This window comes from Aquarana catesbeiana, linkage group LG03, assembly GCF_042186555.1.
Source record: "Aquarana catesbeiana isolate 2022-GZ linkage group LG03, ASM4218655v1, whole genome shotgun sequence".
Taxonomy (NCBI): domain Eukaryota; kingdom Metazoa; phylum Chordata; class Amphibia; order Anura; family Ranidae; genus Aquarana; species Aquarana catesbeiana.
The window spans coordinates 546084134-546100892 of NC_133326.1; the positions used below are offsets into that span (position 1 = coordinate 546084134).

Here is a 16759-nt window from a genome sequence, read left to right on the forward strand (position 1 = left end):
TCTCAGGAGAGGCAGAATGGCGATCTATGTAAACAAGGCAGACCATCAGGTATAGGGGAAGATTGAGGATCTTGTGTTTGTTAAGCAAGCACACGGATCTCTGTCTTTCCCCAGTCAAAGCATCCCCCCCCCCCACAGTTAGAAAGCATTCCCTATGAGCCCATTTAACCCTTTGAACAACCCTGTCAGTGTCATTAGTACAGTGACAGTGTATTTTTGTTTTCGCACTGATCCCCAAAGAAAAGTGTCAGTTAGCTGTCCATATTGTCCGCCGCAATGTCGCAGTCCCAAAAAAAAAAAAAAAACACACACACACACCAACTGGCCCTAAACCATTATAAATTCAGAGATACTTCCATACAAGAATAGCCATATCTAACCAGCCTATTATGCATTAACAAAAGTAATACTAGGAACAAAAATGGTAAGAATTGGCGAGTATAAGTACCAAGTTAAAGTGATTTTTATTTGCCATAATGATTTATTTATGAGGGTCAATAAAAGAATAAAAGCCTTAAAAAAAAAAACAAACACACACGTGGACTAACCTTACAAATGGAGGGAGACAATAGGAAGTGAGAGGAAATCTACCCCTAGGAAGGGAAATTCACTCCTGTAAGAGTCATAATGGGAAAAGGGTACCTCCACTGATGCTTTATCACCAATCCTTGTTTCCACAAGGACCCAATATTTTAAAAATCCAATTGTCATTGGGACAGAAAGTGAGGTGAAATCTTCTGAACAGGGGCACAGACAGCAAAACAAACCTTACAGGGGTGTTAACCCTTCCCTATGCTATCCAAAAAGCTTAAAAATAGTTTTTGGCTGGAGCTACACTTAAGTTGAATCTGTAAGTCAGAACAGGTACTTTTTTTTTTTTTTTTTTTTTTTTAAGAACAAACCTACAGACCCTATCTTGTTTGTAACCTTACCAGAACTAGCAATTAGACATACCAGGCTTTTCACTCTCCTGCCATGACAGTAATGAACAGCATTTGGCTAACAAAACCACAGGATGGATACAACTAGTGGCTACAAAAATGGAAAAAAAAAAAAAAAAAAATTGCCACGCCTCTGGCAGAAGGTCACATCGGACATATTCAAGAGTGTTGGAAGCCTGCATCCCTCACTGAATGATGCCGTTTCCTTCATTGTCACTTACATCAATACAGGAAACGGTCACATATGTGCTAGTGGGGAGGAATCACACTGCATGGCAGAGACAGGTAAAAGCTTTAACTTTGATTCAGGCAGTGGATACAGAACAGAATCCAGCACCGATATGTTGGGGCAGTGTTCCATTGGCTTATAGGCTGTCAAAATCACTCTTGGCAGAAAAGGGAACAACTTGGGGCAGCCACGTGAAACAAGGGCAGCTGTGGCCCAAATGTTCTATGAAAAAGGTCAAACATTTATGGCACACCATACTGCTCCCAGCCCAAAAGGTATTTGAAGTGATATGTTTTATCTATCCAAATCTTTTTTTCCCCCTTTCTTTTGCAGGAAAAGCCACTCAAAAAGTGTGAGAATCTAGACCCGTATTGCACAAGTACCAACCATAAAGCTTGCTGCAGTTACAACATTCTGTAGAGAGCGCTAGTACAAGCCTATACAAAAGAGATCACTGAATTTTTTAAACAATCTAGAGAGCAGTGTTCCCCCTAAACTGTCCCCTAAAATCAACTGCAGTTATGGAAACTAAATTGCTTTAGCCAATCCATGAAGTTCATAAAAGGTTGAAAATTTCACCAAAGAAAAAAAAAAAAAAAATTAAGTACGTACACAAGGGGCTTCCATCACCACTCTCCTGATACAATCTTGACTCATATCCCAACAACTAGTTGTAAGATGTGCTGGGAGAAATCTTTGCATAATAAGTACCTTGGGCTGATCTCAGCAGGTAGAAGATATTTTTTTTAATACAGCTGCACATATTAACATGACCAAGCAAACTAATATTGAGTTTTTGGCTGAATCAGGAAAGACCTCTTTATAAATTTCGCAATTACTTTGTTTATTTAATATGCCAATAGAAAGAGCAATGGGGATCTGCATAGACCAATCGTGTAATCATTAGCAACCAGATTAGTGGCCCAGTCAAACTGGTAAGATTCCATAGACCTGTTCATTTTCTATGGGCTCTCAACATGCATGTACAGACCAAAGAATGCACCAGACTTATTTTTTCCCCAACATTGCATCACTATGTGTTTTACCTCCCATGCTCTGTGGTATTCTGAAGGGACAGGTGCCTTCTTTAATGTACCAACATGTCTAGGGGGCCTCCTCTGAAATAATGAGATGCCCTCCTAAAAATATATAATTTAATGCACATTACCAATGTGTCTCAAAATGTGTCAATAACTAGCATTGAGCAGCATGAATCTGGCCTACAGGATAAGTTCACCCTTTGTAACAGGTTACACCCATATTCAGGGTGTACCAGGTTACTAATCCACCGGCCCCCGCACCCACCTGGCTCCCCGTTGTGACAGGCGGCGGGGATCTTCTCCCCCCACACTGCCACAATCAGAAAAGAACGTGGCCGTGTGGGGCTCTGCCTGCCCGCTTCATTCATTCAGTGTTCTGTGGATAGAAAAACGACAAGGTCCAAAAGTCTTTGCAGCTGTAGGCTTGTAGTTCTTAATGAATTACCACAGTGCTGTGGTAGTGTCTGCAAGAGCCTGGCATTGCACCCCTCATCTGCTGATTGTGGGTGCAATGCTTTCCAGGCTCCCAATAAACAAAATAATAAATGCACGTTTTTTTTTTCTTGCAAAAAGATGAGTTTTTTTTTTTTTTTTTTTTAAAGGTGAACTTATCCTTGAATCTTACTGAAGATCATTGAAAGATATGTTATAACCTGAACAAAAATAAGTCTAAAGCGGTCTTTACTGTATCTCCAGACCTATAGATCAATCTGACATCATTTCACTAGGCCTGTTCACACCAGATGACTTTGGGTGCATTTTTCAAACACATCCTGAATGCATGCAGAGTAAGATCAATGTTTTCCAAATATCGTAGTTCACACTACTAACTAGTTACAGTGGGGGAAAAAAAAAAAAAAAAGGGTGCAGCAGCATGCATTTATATTGCAGCAAAAGGTTTGTAAAACACACAAACAAGAGGGTGGAGGGGAAAAAAAAAAAAAAAAAAAAAGAAGGTGAGCCAACCCTACAAAAAGGTAGTAGAATTTTTTTTTCCATCAAAAAAATGCTAATTTGATCTGCACAAGTTTACATAAAAACAAAAAAAAAAAAAAAAAAAAAAACACACACACACCTTAAATCATATAAATAACCTACAGGAACAATTTCCTAGATTTCCTTATAAGATTTACAAAACCATGTATAATCCATATACTAATAGCTTTGATTCGTAAACTCATACCAGGTGCCTGCTTAGTCTATTTGATTCAATTAAAATATGGTTCATTACAACCACATTTTTAGAAGTGATTCACAGCTCCGAGGCTTCCCAGGGTGAGCAGCAGAGCCTCTTATTGACTTGCAAGCTCTGGGGGAAGTGCCATGGAATAATACAAACATTGGGGGAGGGGGACCATCCGTTCAGGAAGACCACAAGCAAGCAGCTGTACAGCTTTCAGCTAAGCAGTGTATCCTTTCCATTCTCCAAGCATGGCTTTTAATCAGAAGAGTTCTGTAATTAAGAAAGCCATGTGTCTCAGATAGTGCCCACTCCACCCCCCTTCCCTCCCCACCAAACTTTGCAATGAGCTCAGCAAGGAATTAAGCAAATGGTACTTCTATTTACTGTACCACTAACCTCATACCTCCAACATAAACCTACTTATGCAGTTCATTAGCTCCCTGTGGAGCGCACAGTCAGAGCCGAGCACTGTTAGAACACAGGATGGAACTTCCTCATCTTACAGCCTCATGTGGATTAGAAGTATGGGGGAGATTTCATGGGGCACACAAAGAGTCCACCGCTGTTTCATACCATCCTTTGCCCTAAAATTACGATGTCTGAGATGCCCATTCATTTTAAATGCCATAGCACAAAATAAAAGATAAAAAAATAATTTTATGAATAAAATAAAATATTTAGGTCTGTAATATGGCAGGGCACCACAACACATTGCATGTTCCCATCCGTGTGTTGTGGTAAGCTGCAGTGACATGCCAAACAAATTGAGCCAGAGTGGACTATGGAGTGACTGCAACTCATAGTTGTGAAGCCTGGCAAACTAATGGCCCGTACACACGATCCAAAAATTGGATGAAAAATACTACTTTCGAAGCGATCGTATGATAATCGGTTTGTTAGTACTGATCTTTCAAGAGCCGATCACGACAGTTCATCTGATATTATCCGATGGAATAAACATGAAAATTTCTCATACGATACCAGATCGTACAATTTTCGTCAGTACAGTTGTCATTTGAAAATACAACAGAATGACACTACATGACATCACTTCCGATTTTATATTCTGTCATACGAGAATTTGTGACTTAAGTAACCTCTCCATTTTCGATATGAGACTAGCATGTCAAAAAAGAAAAAAAACGGACGATCTGTCATCCGATTTTTGGATCGTGTGTACGGGTCATAAAGCACATCATTTTGCACACAGGACCAATAATGTTTAGAATGCAGCTTCAATCACTTCGGGGAGGGGAGGGGGGGGAGGGGGTTGTTCAGATAAAGCGATCTAGCATTGGCATAAAGCACTTTGCATTGAAGAACAAAAAATAGAACATTTGGTCTAGCCCATCAGGTGAAAACAAGGATAATGTGACCTTCAAGGGCAATAAAGGAAAGAACATTTCAAAGTTTTGGCTTCATTTACACTGGTGGTTCTCAATCCTGTCCTCAAGTACCCCCAAACAGGCCATGTTTGCAGGTTTTCCTTCATCTTGCACAGGCGCTCAGAGTCAATGGCTTGGTATTTAGGACAGCTATTTTATTTAAAGTGGTTGTTAACCCACTTTCACACAATTACACTATCCGTTCTGTCTCTTTATACAGTGCCCCGTCAGTTTTAAATAAAAAAATTCTTCCTTCACCGTATTTCACGGCGGCTCCCAGCGCTCATGTATACGGCTGTGTCTCCTCTCTGCCCTTCTGACAGAAGCAGCGAGGGGTACTGAGGTTTCCCCACTGACGTCAGCGGGACACGAGGAGCAGAGACTGCCAGGAGCCGCTGTGAGATACGGTAAAGAAGGATTTTTTTTTTTTTATATAAAACAGCGAGGGGTGGGGTGGGGGGGGGATTACTGTATTAGGAGACAAAATGGATAGTGTAAAAATATACTGGGTATTCCCGCAGCAGGAGGGGGATGGGGAGGCACTGTGACTAGGTGACATGAAAAGGGGGGGGGGGGGTTAAACGTTTTAAGGCTACTTTCACACTGAGGCACTTTACAGGCACTACAGCGCTGAAAATAGCACCTGTAAAAAACCTCTCCTGTCTCTCCAGTGTGAAAGCCCGAGTGCTTTCACACTGGATCGGTGTGCGCTTGCAGGACAGTAAAAAAAAAGTCCTGCAAGCAGCATCTTTGCAGCACTATATACACTGCTCCTAAAGCGCCCCTGCCTATTGAAATCAATGGGGCGGCGCTGGCAAAGCGGCTCTGCAGTGGCGCTTTTCGGGCAGCTTTAACCCTTTTTCAACCGCTAGTGGGGGTTAAAAGCGCCCCCTATCAGCCAAATAGCGCAGCTAAAATGACAGTAGAGCGCGGCCCAGTGTGTAAGTAGCCTAAGAGAAATTCCCAAAACATGGCCTGTAGGGGGTACTTGAGGAACGAGTTGAGAACCACTGATCTACACAAATGATTGAACCAGCTGCATACTTTTTATTTATTTTTTTTTTTGTAACGTATATTTGAGAATGCTAAGGAGCAAAACAGATATCACCTTTTACTGAAAATTTTATATGACTTTCCCTGCATAAGATCAGATCCTTAAATCCACATTCTAATTTTGGTCAGAGTATTCATACAGGTGACAAATATTGTTGCATAAGGGATATTGAGACAACATTTAAGAAACCTGCAGTAAAACACCAGGATTCCCCAGCTGACAGAAGACTAAAAAATTCAAGAGATACAAAACTGATACATGGGATCCTGCAGGAAAAGCAAGAGACATAGCATTTTATCATGACATAGTTATCTTCCCTGGAGGCCCAAAGAAAAAGAACCCAATTAATTTGTCTGCATGTGATGAGGCTCGGAGCTTTGGCAGCACTCAGCATCTGATTGCACGCTGCTGTGTACACCTGGCTGCGCATCAAAGAAAAATATTCATCGTTTCTGCAAGTAAATAGAAAGCAGACCTCTGGATTAACGCCTGCATCTAATGCCAAGTAACTTCAGCCCCAAATCTGACACTGGATAAAAAAAAAAAAAAAAAAAAAAAAAAAAAAAAAATCCAAAACTGAGAATGATCACTGTATTTGTAGGCTACACGAAAAAAAAAAAAAAAAAAAAAAAAGGGAGGAAGGAGTATAGTGGAGCTGTCATAATCAGAAGCACATAAGTGATGTTCAAACATCAGAACAGGCCAGGCCACACACAATCAAGAATATACTCCATCTTGACCACACATGCACTGAAAGACAAGAACGTTCTGCAGCCTGGCCAACATCTATGAAGACACTAAGAACACTCCCCAATCTAGAAACATGTGCATAACATAAAGAAGCAGATAAAAAAAAAAGGTTTTAAGCTAACCATACACTATACAGTCTGATTGTACATTCTACCTTAGCTTTACCATCAACTATGCAGTTTAAAGCTAGCCAGAGAGGATTTGTTTTTGTCTTGATAAGCCAGTCTGCTGATAAAAACAAAAAAACAAAACTGGATTCTACTATCCACACATTTGAGGTGGATGAAGGAATCCCATCCGCTTTGCTATAGCATTCTGGCAGCAGGACTCCGCTGCCAGAATACACTGATCAGCACTGGGGAAGATTTATTTATTTTATTTATTTCAGGTACTTGTATAGCGCCGTCAATTTACGCAGCGCTTTACATATACATTGTACATTCACATCAGTCCCTACCCTCAAGGAGCTTACAATCTAAGGTCCCTAACTCACATTCATACATACTAGTGACAATTTAGACAGGATCCAATTAGCCTACCAGCATGTCTTTGGAGTGTGGGAGGAAACCGGAGTACCCGGAGGAAACCCACGCAGATACAGGGAGAACATGCAAACTCCAGGCAGGTAGTGTCATGGTTGGGATTCGAACCAGCGACCCTTCTTACTGCTAGGCGAGAGTGCTACCACTACACCACTGTGAAGATTGGCTGCATGCATGAGCTGATCGAACATAAATTTTCCAATATTTCCATTTAAGAGTATTTGATCACTAGGTCCACTCCTCTCAAACGGGAAAGGCCATAGATGGATAGAAATGCAGCCGGTCCCTGCTGAACTGACCAACGTTCATCTATAGTGAGCCTAAAGACCTGCCCGATTTGATATATATTAAAATTGATTGCTTAGGGCTGCCCTCATATCACACAGTTTAGGTAAATCTAAAGCAGATTATACGATCTGATTGCACAATCTCTGTACAGTGTATAGCCAGCATTAAGCCTAGTACACGCGATCAGAAAGTCAAGCGGAAAATACAGCTTTCAGAGTGATCGTAGGATAATCTGATCATAAGTACACAGCTTTCGACAGCCGGTCACAACAGTTTATCCGAAATTATCCAAAGGGACAAACACAAAACATTTTCTAGTACGATATCAGATCAGACGATTTTCGTTAAGTCAGTACAGTATTTGTACCAAAGAAATCAGAAGAGCAAGACCACGCATGCTCAGAAACAAAAGAATACATTGCAACTCAACACATCACTTTCGAAGTTTTACCATGTAGTACGAGAATTTTCATAACTTTAGTAACCTCTTCATTTTCTAGGTTATACAAGTATAAAGCTTGATAAAACTGGGTTATAAAAGTAAAGAACTTGATTTAAAAAAAAAAAAAAAAATGTATGTATGTAAAGCTTCACTCACCCTCTGGTAGGATCCAGAGCAATTGCTCGTGGTTGATCCAGTTCTTGCCAGAATATTACTTTCCGTAAAGAGCCATCCAAGTTTGAGACTTCTATCCTATTGGTTTCGGAGTCTGTCCAATACAGTTTCTCTCCCAACCAGTCACAAGCCAGTCCATCTGGCGATACCAGTCCCGATATGACAACATCCTGATTGCTCACAGTTTTGTTGAAATCAATCCTCTTTATTGCTTCTTCACTCACATCACTCCAATAAATTAAGCCTCGGGAAAATACAAAGTCCACAGCTGCTGCATCCTCCAGGCCGCTGACCACCACAGTCGAGTTCCCCTTTGTTCCTCCAGCGTCCACCAACCGCAGGTCACGCCGGTTGGCATATAACAGCAATGGAGACGCTAAGAAAATGGAATCAGAGAAGTCAGTTAGACTCTTAAAACTGAGAATTAATGCAAAAGTAGAAAACAGAATTTAATTAATGGAAATAGGCAACCATTGTGGCACTTTTTGGGTGGTAAGTTCTTAGTGACTCGCTAGATTTCATTCACTGAAAATGTCAACCAAAAGTGATTGGTTACCTTAGGTATTTCTGGGTCAAAATGAGGCTTTTGAATGACAGCATTCTGTATAAATCTAATTCTAAAAAACTTGGATGTGAGAAGGCAATTACCCAATCCATATAATTGCTGACTACTGCTGGAGAAGAAGGGTGGGCCGGTCAGACAGCACAATTTCTTTAAAACATTAAAATAAATAAATGTCACTACATACTAAGGTGTCCGTTTATGAAACCGTGAACAGCGAGGATCGCCACTGATCACAGTCCATAAACGCTTTATGAAACAGAGATAATCGGGGGAGAACATGTTCCCCCTCCGATGATCTCCACACACTGAGAATCCTCACTGACTGACACAGAAATAGCCAGTTTATGAAGCTGCGATCTCAGCACTTCACTGGCGATCTGTGTCAGAATTCACACTCCCCGATTCACCAGCTCAGAGTCTGGGGGGGACAAGGAAGATTATTAACTTCCTTCTACTTCGATCAGACACCCCAAGAAAGTAACCATGTCCCCCTGTCGTGTGTGTATATTATGCAGGGGGGGGGAGGAGACTATTTTATTAGCATTAACTATGCGGTCTGTGTACTGAGCAGTGATAATTTATCACTGCTTAATAAAAACGGACACCTCAGTGTTTACAGTACCAGAAATTCACTGAATCTCAAAGTCTCACAAGATTCCAGAATCAGGGGCTGTTCTCCACTGTTTGAACCGTTTGTAGATCACTTCACTTCTCCAAAGGAGAGGTAATCTATAAAGCTTCATAAACTGGCATCCAGAGGAGAACGATCTCCTCTGTGAACGAAGCAGTGAAGTTTTTTCACTGCTTCATAAACAGACACCTAAATGCAAATTGATACCGGGGAAAAACAGTTTGTCAAACAGCTGTACACATGTGGAAGAATTCCTAACAATCAACAGCAACACCTCATCAGCAGGTCATAACTGTACCTGTTTTTTCAAGAGCACAGGTCTGGTGCGGGGATAAACTAATCCACATATTTCACAGCCCTGCCAGCAAAACAAATTAAGATCCAAGCAGCTCTGCGATTAGAAACCACAGAATAGTACTGGGCGAAATAATAATAAATAAAAATATACACACACAATACTGTTCTTCCGGGTTGGGGGCCTACTCCACTTCTGCTGTGATTAGTCACAGCAGATGCCGATCAGCGGGTGACAGCCAATGGATGACCGCCAGCACCCACTGATGGACGAGAGGAGACACTGGACAGAGCTCTGTCTATGTAAAGAAGGTAGAGCTCTGTCCTGTCAGCGGGGATGTGCCTATTTTTGTTTCCCTGCAGAGCAGGGAATAAAAACCAGCACAACCCCTTAGTGAGAGCAGCACATAGTATACACAAAAACACTGGTTGGGCACACATTGAACCCTTTGATCGCCCTAGATGTGCAACTTCTTCCCCAGGTAGGGTCGTTACTACAGTGACAGTGTATATTTTTAGCACTTATTACTATTAGTGTCCCTGGTTCCCACAAAGTGTCAGTTAGGGTCATACTGTCCTCCACAATATCGCAGTCACGCCAAAAGTCGTTGATGGCCGTTATTACTATTTTAACCTCTTAGGGCCGACCGTATGCACATATGCGGCCTCGGCTTTAAGGGGTTATACCGGGATGATGCCTGCAGCTGCAGGCATCATCCCATTACTGTTTTTTTAGAGCGGGCGGTCGGCTTTTTGGGGGTAACAATCGAAGTGGCTAAAATCTCGGGAGGAGCAAGAAGGGACATTCTCTCCCCCCCACCCCTTCCTTAGCCTCCTGTCCCACGGTGGATCAGTGCCTGATCCACGATTCGGCACTTCCGCTGGCTAGAGTGAGACTAGAAGGAAGCCGGAAACGGCTTCCTTCCAGTCTCCTATGTGTAAACACAGAAGCGACGTCACAATGTCACTTCCGGTTTACTCAGATGCCAATGGCGGCGATTTAAAAAAAAATTAAATTTAAAAAAAAGAAGAATTAAACAGTATTTAGAATCGCCGTTTTTGGCGATCTGAATACTTTTAAGTGCAAAAGGAGGGATTTGGGGTCTTTTAGACCCCGATCTCACCATAAAGAGTACCTATTACCACGTATTATGTCACAAGGGATGTTTACATTCCTTGTGACAGCATTAAAAGTGATCAAAATTATTTTAAAAGAGATCATGTAAAATAAATAAAATTTAAGCGCTATCGTGAGCTTGCGCAACAAATAAAAAAAAACACACACGTAAGTCGTGCCCGCATATGTAAACGGTGTTCAAATCACACATGTGAGGTATCGCCATGATCGTCAAAGCGAGAGCAATAATTCTAGCACCAGACCTCCTCTGTAACTTTAACCTGATAACTTTTTAAGTGCCGCCTATGGAGATTTTTTTTTTTTTTTTGGTACTGTCGTTTGTTGCCATTCCACGAGTGTGGGCAATTTCAAAGCATGACACATTAGGTATTTACTTTTCCCAAAAAAAAATGCGTTTAAAAGACCGCTGCACAAATAAAGTGAGATAAAATATTGCAACGATTGTCATTTTATTCTCTAGATTCTCTGCTACAAAAAAAAAAAAAAAAATTATATACAAATGTTTGGGGGTTCTAAGTAATTTTCTAGCAAAAAATACGAATTTTATCTTGTAAGCAACAAAATGTCAGAAATAGGCCTGAAAGGGATAAAAAAAAAAATTCCAGTATGTATCCCATAGTTTGTAAACACTATAACTTTTTAGCAAACCAATTAATATACGTTTAGACACCTTTCACACTGGGGCACTTTTCAGGTGTTTTAGCACTAAAAATAACGCCTGCAAAGTGCCTCTCATGCCTCCCCAGTGTAAAAGCCCGAGTGCTTTCACACTGGGGCAGTGCGCTTGCAGGACAGGGAAAAAAAAAAAAAAAAGTCCTGCATCTTTGAGGCAGTGCGGGAGCGGTGTATATCCAGCTCCTAAATGGCCCCTGCCAATGAAATCAATTGGCAGCGGCGCCTTCAACCTTTCCTCAGCCACTAGCGGGGCTTAAAAGCGCCCCGCTAGCAGCCGAAAAACACCTCTAGTGCTAAAACAAGCTGCGCTTTACCACCAATGCCCCCCCGCCCCAGGGTGAAAGTAGCCTTATTGGGATTTTTTTTTTTTTTACCAAATATATGTAGTAGAAAAAAAAAAAAAGGCAAAATAGCAGTATACAATCTATAGTGCAATGTTATGCCATTTGCATTGAAATAAGAGGGTAACCCAGATAACTAGATGGAATTGCTTCAGATTTTTTTTACAATGTACAGAGCGTACCAATCCCCAACACACCAAAGGAGCTCACCTTCCAATGTGATTATATAGTCATACAATACTCAATGGACTTGTTTGCTAAAACTGTATTTTTCTCCATCTAGTTTTTGCAGCAGGCACTGCACACTATGCAAAAAGGTCTTCAGCGGATTTGAAGCCAGGGCTCTAGTGCCTATATTTTTTTGGGCCAATTCACACTATATAGGTTGGGCTGTGCTGGGCAGCCTTTCCTAATGAAGTCCCTGCCTTATGTCCTACTAGTGCATTTCACACCAATGCATTGTGGTGGTGTGCATTGAAGAAAAAAAAAATTACAAAATAAGTAAACACCACAATACACTGTTCCTTCACAACACACACCAGCGAGCGCGTGGTAAAAGTGTGATGCTATGAATGGCAGAAAACACCTATTATATTGCAGTTTACCAATTCTTAGATGTGATGGCTGCATTTTCTTTTCCTGCAGGTGCAGTTACAGCAACAAGTTTGTTTCTTTTGTGATAAATTTTAGCTGAAGTTTGCTTTCAATTTCTTAGACCCCTTTCACATTGAAGGCATTTTAGCACTAAAAATAGCACCTGAAAAGTGCCTGTAAACTGCCTCTTCTGCAGCCCCAGAGTGAAAGCCCGAGTGCTTTCACACTGGGGCGGTGCGCTTGCAGGAGGGGAAAAAAAAAGTCCTGCAAGCAGCATCTTTGGGGCGGTACAGCAGCAGTGTATACACCGCTCCTAAACTGCCCCTTCCCATTGAAATCAATGGACAGCTCTGCCGAACCGCCTGCAAAGCACTTCGGCAGCGGCGCTTTTCAGCTCGTCAACCCCTACTTTAGAGGTTAAAGCACCCCGCTCCCACAGCGCCCATAAAACTACTGGCGCTTTACTGCTAACACTCTGGAGGTCTGAGTGTGAAAGTATCTTTAGTGTATCAAAATCTGCTAGTGGATCAAACACTCCCCCAGACTGACAATGCTGCTTCCAAAAGGTGCCCCCGTTCTCAATCATCCAGAGTGGGGGCACTCTAATACTGGAGGTGTGATTGGTAAAGGTCCAATATTTGAAATTTTTTGTTTTGGGTTTAATACCACTTTAAAAGTGATATTCAGATTTAGAATACTTTATTAATTCCAAAGGGAAATTACTAAAATACAGTTACATTCAAAGACAACACAAAAACAAAATTACTAACAGCAGCAATTAATACTAAATAAAATGAAATTTATACTGTACTGTAATGAGCCATATTATCCTAATAAAATACTACATAGAATAAATAACAGATTAAAAAACAATAAAATCAAATCAAACAACCAACATATTAACAGTGATAGCAAAAGCTAATGCTTTTTTTTTTTTTTTTTTTTAAATAATAGACACGTTTATACTTTCTTGCGCTGTCCAATGGTTTTGCACAGAGCAGTCTATCCTCCTCTTCTCAGGTCCCCTCCCCCTTGCCAAGTGCCCCCATAGCAAGCCACGTGCTATGGAGGCTCTTGTGCATGCTTGCTCCCAAGCCACCTCCGTGTGTCTATAAGAAGCGTGACTTGGCTCCACCCAGCATGGCTTGGTCCCACCACGCTCCCTTCTCACTGGTTGCGATCGACAGCCATTGGCCCCTGCTGCTGTGTCTCAGCCAATGAGGAGGCAAAGACCTGGGAGAGTTGCTGCTCTTGTGCACATACCTGGACTGAGATGGGGCTTGGGCAAGTATGGGCTAGGGGGGAAGCTGCACCCCAAAAAGGTTTTTCACCTCTATTATTGTTTTTTTATTGATGAATTGTTTATATTTAGATAGACTTTTTTTTTTAAACAATATATTTTTATTGAAAGTTATTAACAATACAAATTGTCATTTACTTTATAGTCATATGTATCCAGCATGGTTACATTGATTTAAAAAGGTTTTGCGCAAGTATAAAATACTCGATAACCTGTACCAGTCTACCCCTAATGGGTTCAAATTGTAGGCATGGACAGGCCACCAAATTTACTAAATAGTTGGGTTCAAAAAAAAGATATGCACATATACGGCTTGACGGTACTTTAAATTTAAGGATAAGTTACACTGTTAAGTAGTTGGATGCTCTAGGATGGGATATGGGGTGCTGTGTGTACATTAATGAGGAAAAAATATGAGCTTAAATGATTTTAGCAAATGGCTGCAAAATATAATAAAGAGTGAAAAATTTAAGGGGGTCTGAATACTTTCCGTCCCCACTGTATATGGGGTCAAATACCATCTATTCGGTATTTTTTGTGCATTATCCCAGTGTTCGATACACGCAGAAGATTTACTGGATATATGAATGGCTTTTTTCCCCATTGGTCCCAAGAGAATTCTTGAGCGAAGTCTTTCTCCCATTTAATCACGTGTGTGTTTTTAAATATTGTTTGGGTAGTTAGTAGTTTATATAAAAAGGAAATTCCCTTTATTTTTTTGATTATGTTGAGTAAGAATTTGCCACATTATTGGAGATTTCTATATGATTATTGGGATTGAACTCTTTTAAACGGGTGTACTTCCCTAGTTTAACCACTTAAGGACCAGCCTCCTTTTGGATTTTAGGTGTTTACATGTTTAAAACAGGTTTTTTTGCTAGAAAATTTCTTAGAATCCCCAAACATTATATATTGTTTTTTTACCCTAGAGAATAAAATGGCGGTCATTGAAATACTTTTTTTTGCACTGCATTTGCGCAGGTCTTATAAGCGCACTTTTTTTGGAAAAAATTCATTTTTCTGAATAAAAAAAAAGACAAACTGTAAAGTTAGCCCAATTTTTTTTTATATTGTGAAATATGTTACGCCAAGTAAATTCATACCAAACATGTCACGCTTCAAAAATTGCGCCCGCTCGTGGAATGGAGTCAAACTTTTACCCTTAAAAATCTCCATAGGCGACGTTTAAAAAATTCTACAGGTTGCATGTTTTGCGCTACAGAGGAGGTCTAGGGCTAGGCCTAGAATTATTGCTCTCGCTCTACTGCCCCGTACACACAGTCGGACTTTGTTCGGACATTCCAACAACAAAATCCTAGGATTTTTTCCGACGGATGTTGGCTCAAACTTGTCTTGCATACACACGGTCACACAAAGTTGTCGGAAAATACGATCGTTCTAAACGCGGTGACGTAAAACACGTACGTCGGGACTATAAACGGGGCAGAGGCCTTTCATCTCTTTATTTATTCTGAGCATGCGTGGCACTTTGTCCGTCGGATTTGTGTACACAAGATCGGAATTTCCGGCAACGGATTTTGTTGTCGGAAAATTTTATATCCTGCTCTCAAACTTTGTGTGTCAGAAAATCCGATGGAAAATGTGTGATGGAGCCTACACACGGTCGGAATTTCCGACAACAAGGTCCTATCACACATTTTCCGTCGGAAAATCCGACCGTGTGTACGGGGCATAACGGTCGCGGGGATACCTCACATGTGTGTTTTGACCACCGGTTTCATATGCGGGCGCTACTCGCGTATGTGGTTGCTTTAAGACATATCGCCGGAGCTGACATCATGACGTCGCTTCCGCCCTCCTATGGTATGGAGATGGGTGGCGGCCATCTTAGCCTCACTCGTCTCCATACCTCAGCAGTGAGAGGTCCTGATCTCCTCTGCCGCTACCGACGGCTCCGGTAAGCGGCGGAGGGCGCGGGAGAGCGGGTTAGCACCTCTCCCGCCGCCGATAACAGCGAACCCGCCGCAGAGACCACCATTATCATACACAGAACCGGCTCCTGTAAAGATGGATACCTCGGTTGTGGCAGCAGCTGCTGCCGTTACTGAGATATCCATCTTCAAAGTGCCAACATATATGTACAGGAGCCGGTCGGTAAGTGGTTAAAATTATCTTTTTATACTGCAAAGGTAGATTTATATAAAAAGATGATATCCTTCCTTGACCCATTCATTCATCAACATTTAGGAGTATTCTGCAATAATTAAATGTTCCTGTTGGTATAGATAGTATGAATTTAATTTTTGATGACTTTAGTTTTGGAAAGTATGTGCGTCCAGGCTATTAGTGTAGCTTTGATACTAAGTAAATTAGATGGGTAATCTTTGGAAGCATAGAGTAAGCTATTGCCAGCAGGCGTAGAAGTCGTGTCTTTTGGTGGCTTCTATTTCTATGTTTAACCATAGTTTGTCTTCATCTGATCCAATAAGGTTGCATAATAATTCTTGATGTCAGGTAGATTCATTCCTCCCACAGATTTTCGAGTGGTTAAAATGGAGAATGCCACCCTGGGTTTTTTTCAGTTCCATATATAATTTTTTCAGTTTTGTATTTAATTGTGTAAAAAAAAAAAAAAAAAAAATTATTGGGATTGGTAATGATCTAAAATAGTATAATATTTTAGGGAGGGTTTGCATTTTAAATGTGGCTATTTTTTCCTACCCAGGAAAGTTGTGTTTTTTGTACATTTTGTAGGTCTTTGTTGACTAGATCTACACCAAAAGGTTTTTTAACTGAATGCATTAAGGGAAAAAAAAAAAAAAAAAAACACCTTTTGCTTTTAGAATCACTTTAAGTTTCACGTTGCTTACCATTTGACACCATCCAAATGCATCTCAAGAGCAGACAAAGGCTAGGAGCCTTTTGTTCCAGACATGTAGAAGGGTTTTTCTGGTTTACAGAGTTAGATATATTCTGTAAACCCTGGACGACGGGCGGAGTCCCTGACAATCAACAGGGCCAGTAGAGAACCCAGGCATTATGTATCTAGCTCACATCTGCATTCCATTAGCTTTTTCTGTCTGCAAGCCTTGGTTTCAGCTACATGTTAAACACTTTAAATAAACAATCGCCACTTTCAGGCCTGAAAAATTGTATAAATATAGATTTTGTAAAGATTCCTGGAGAGTTTCACAAATCAAAATTATTAGCTGTTTGTTTCTAAAGAAGTCTG

The 16759-nt window shown here is 40.9% G+C and overlaps 1 protein-coding gene across 1 annotated transcript in view; it reads right to left on the reverse strand.

The window, feature by feature from the left end:
* Nucleotides 1-16759, reverse strand: part of LRP6 (LDL receptor related protein 6) — a 143936-nt gene that overhangs the window by 119882 nt on the left and 7295 nt on the right. Inside the window, exon 2 of the mRNA XM_073621513.1 lies at nucleotides 8011-8404. Coding sequence (XP_073477614.1) covers nucleotides 8011-8404 — 394 coding nt within the window. The remainder of the gene's footprint in view (nucleotides 1-8010; nucleotides 8405-16759) is intronic.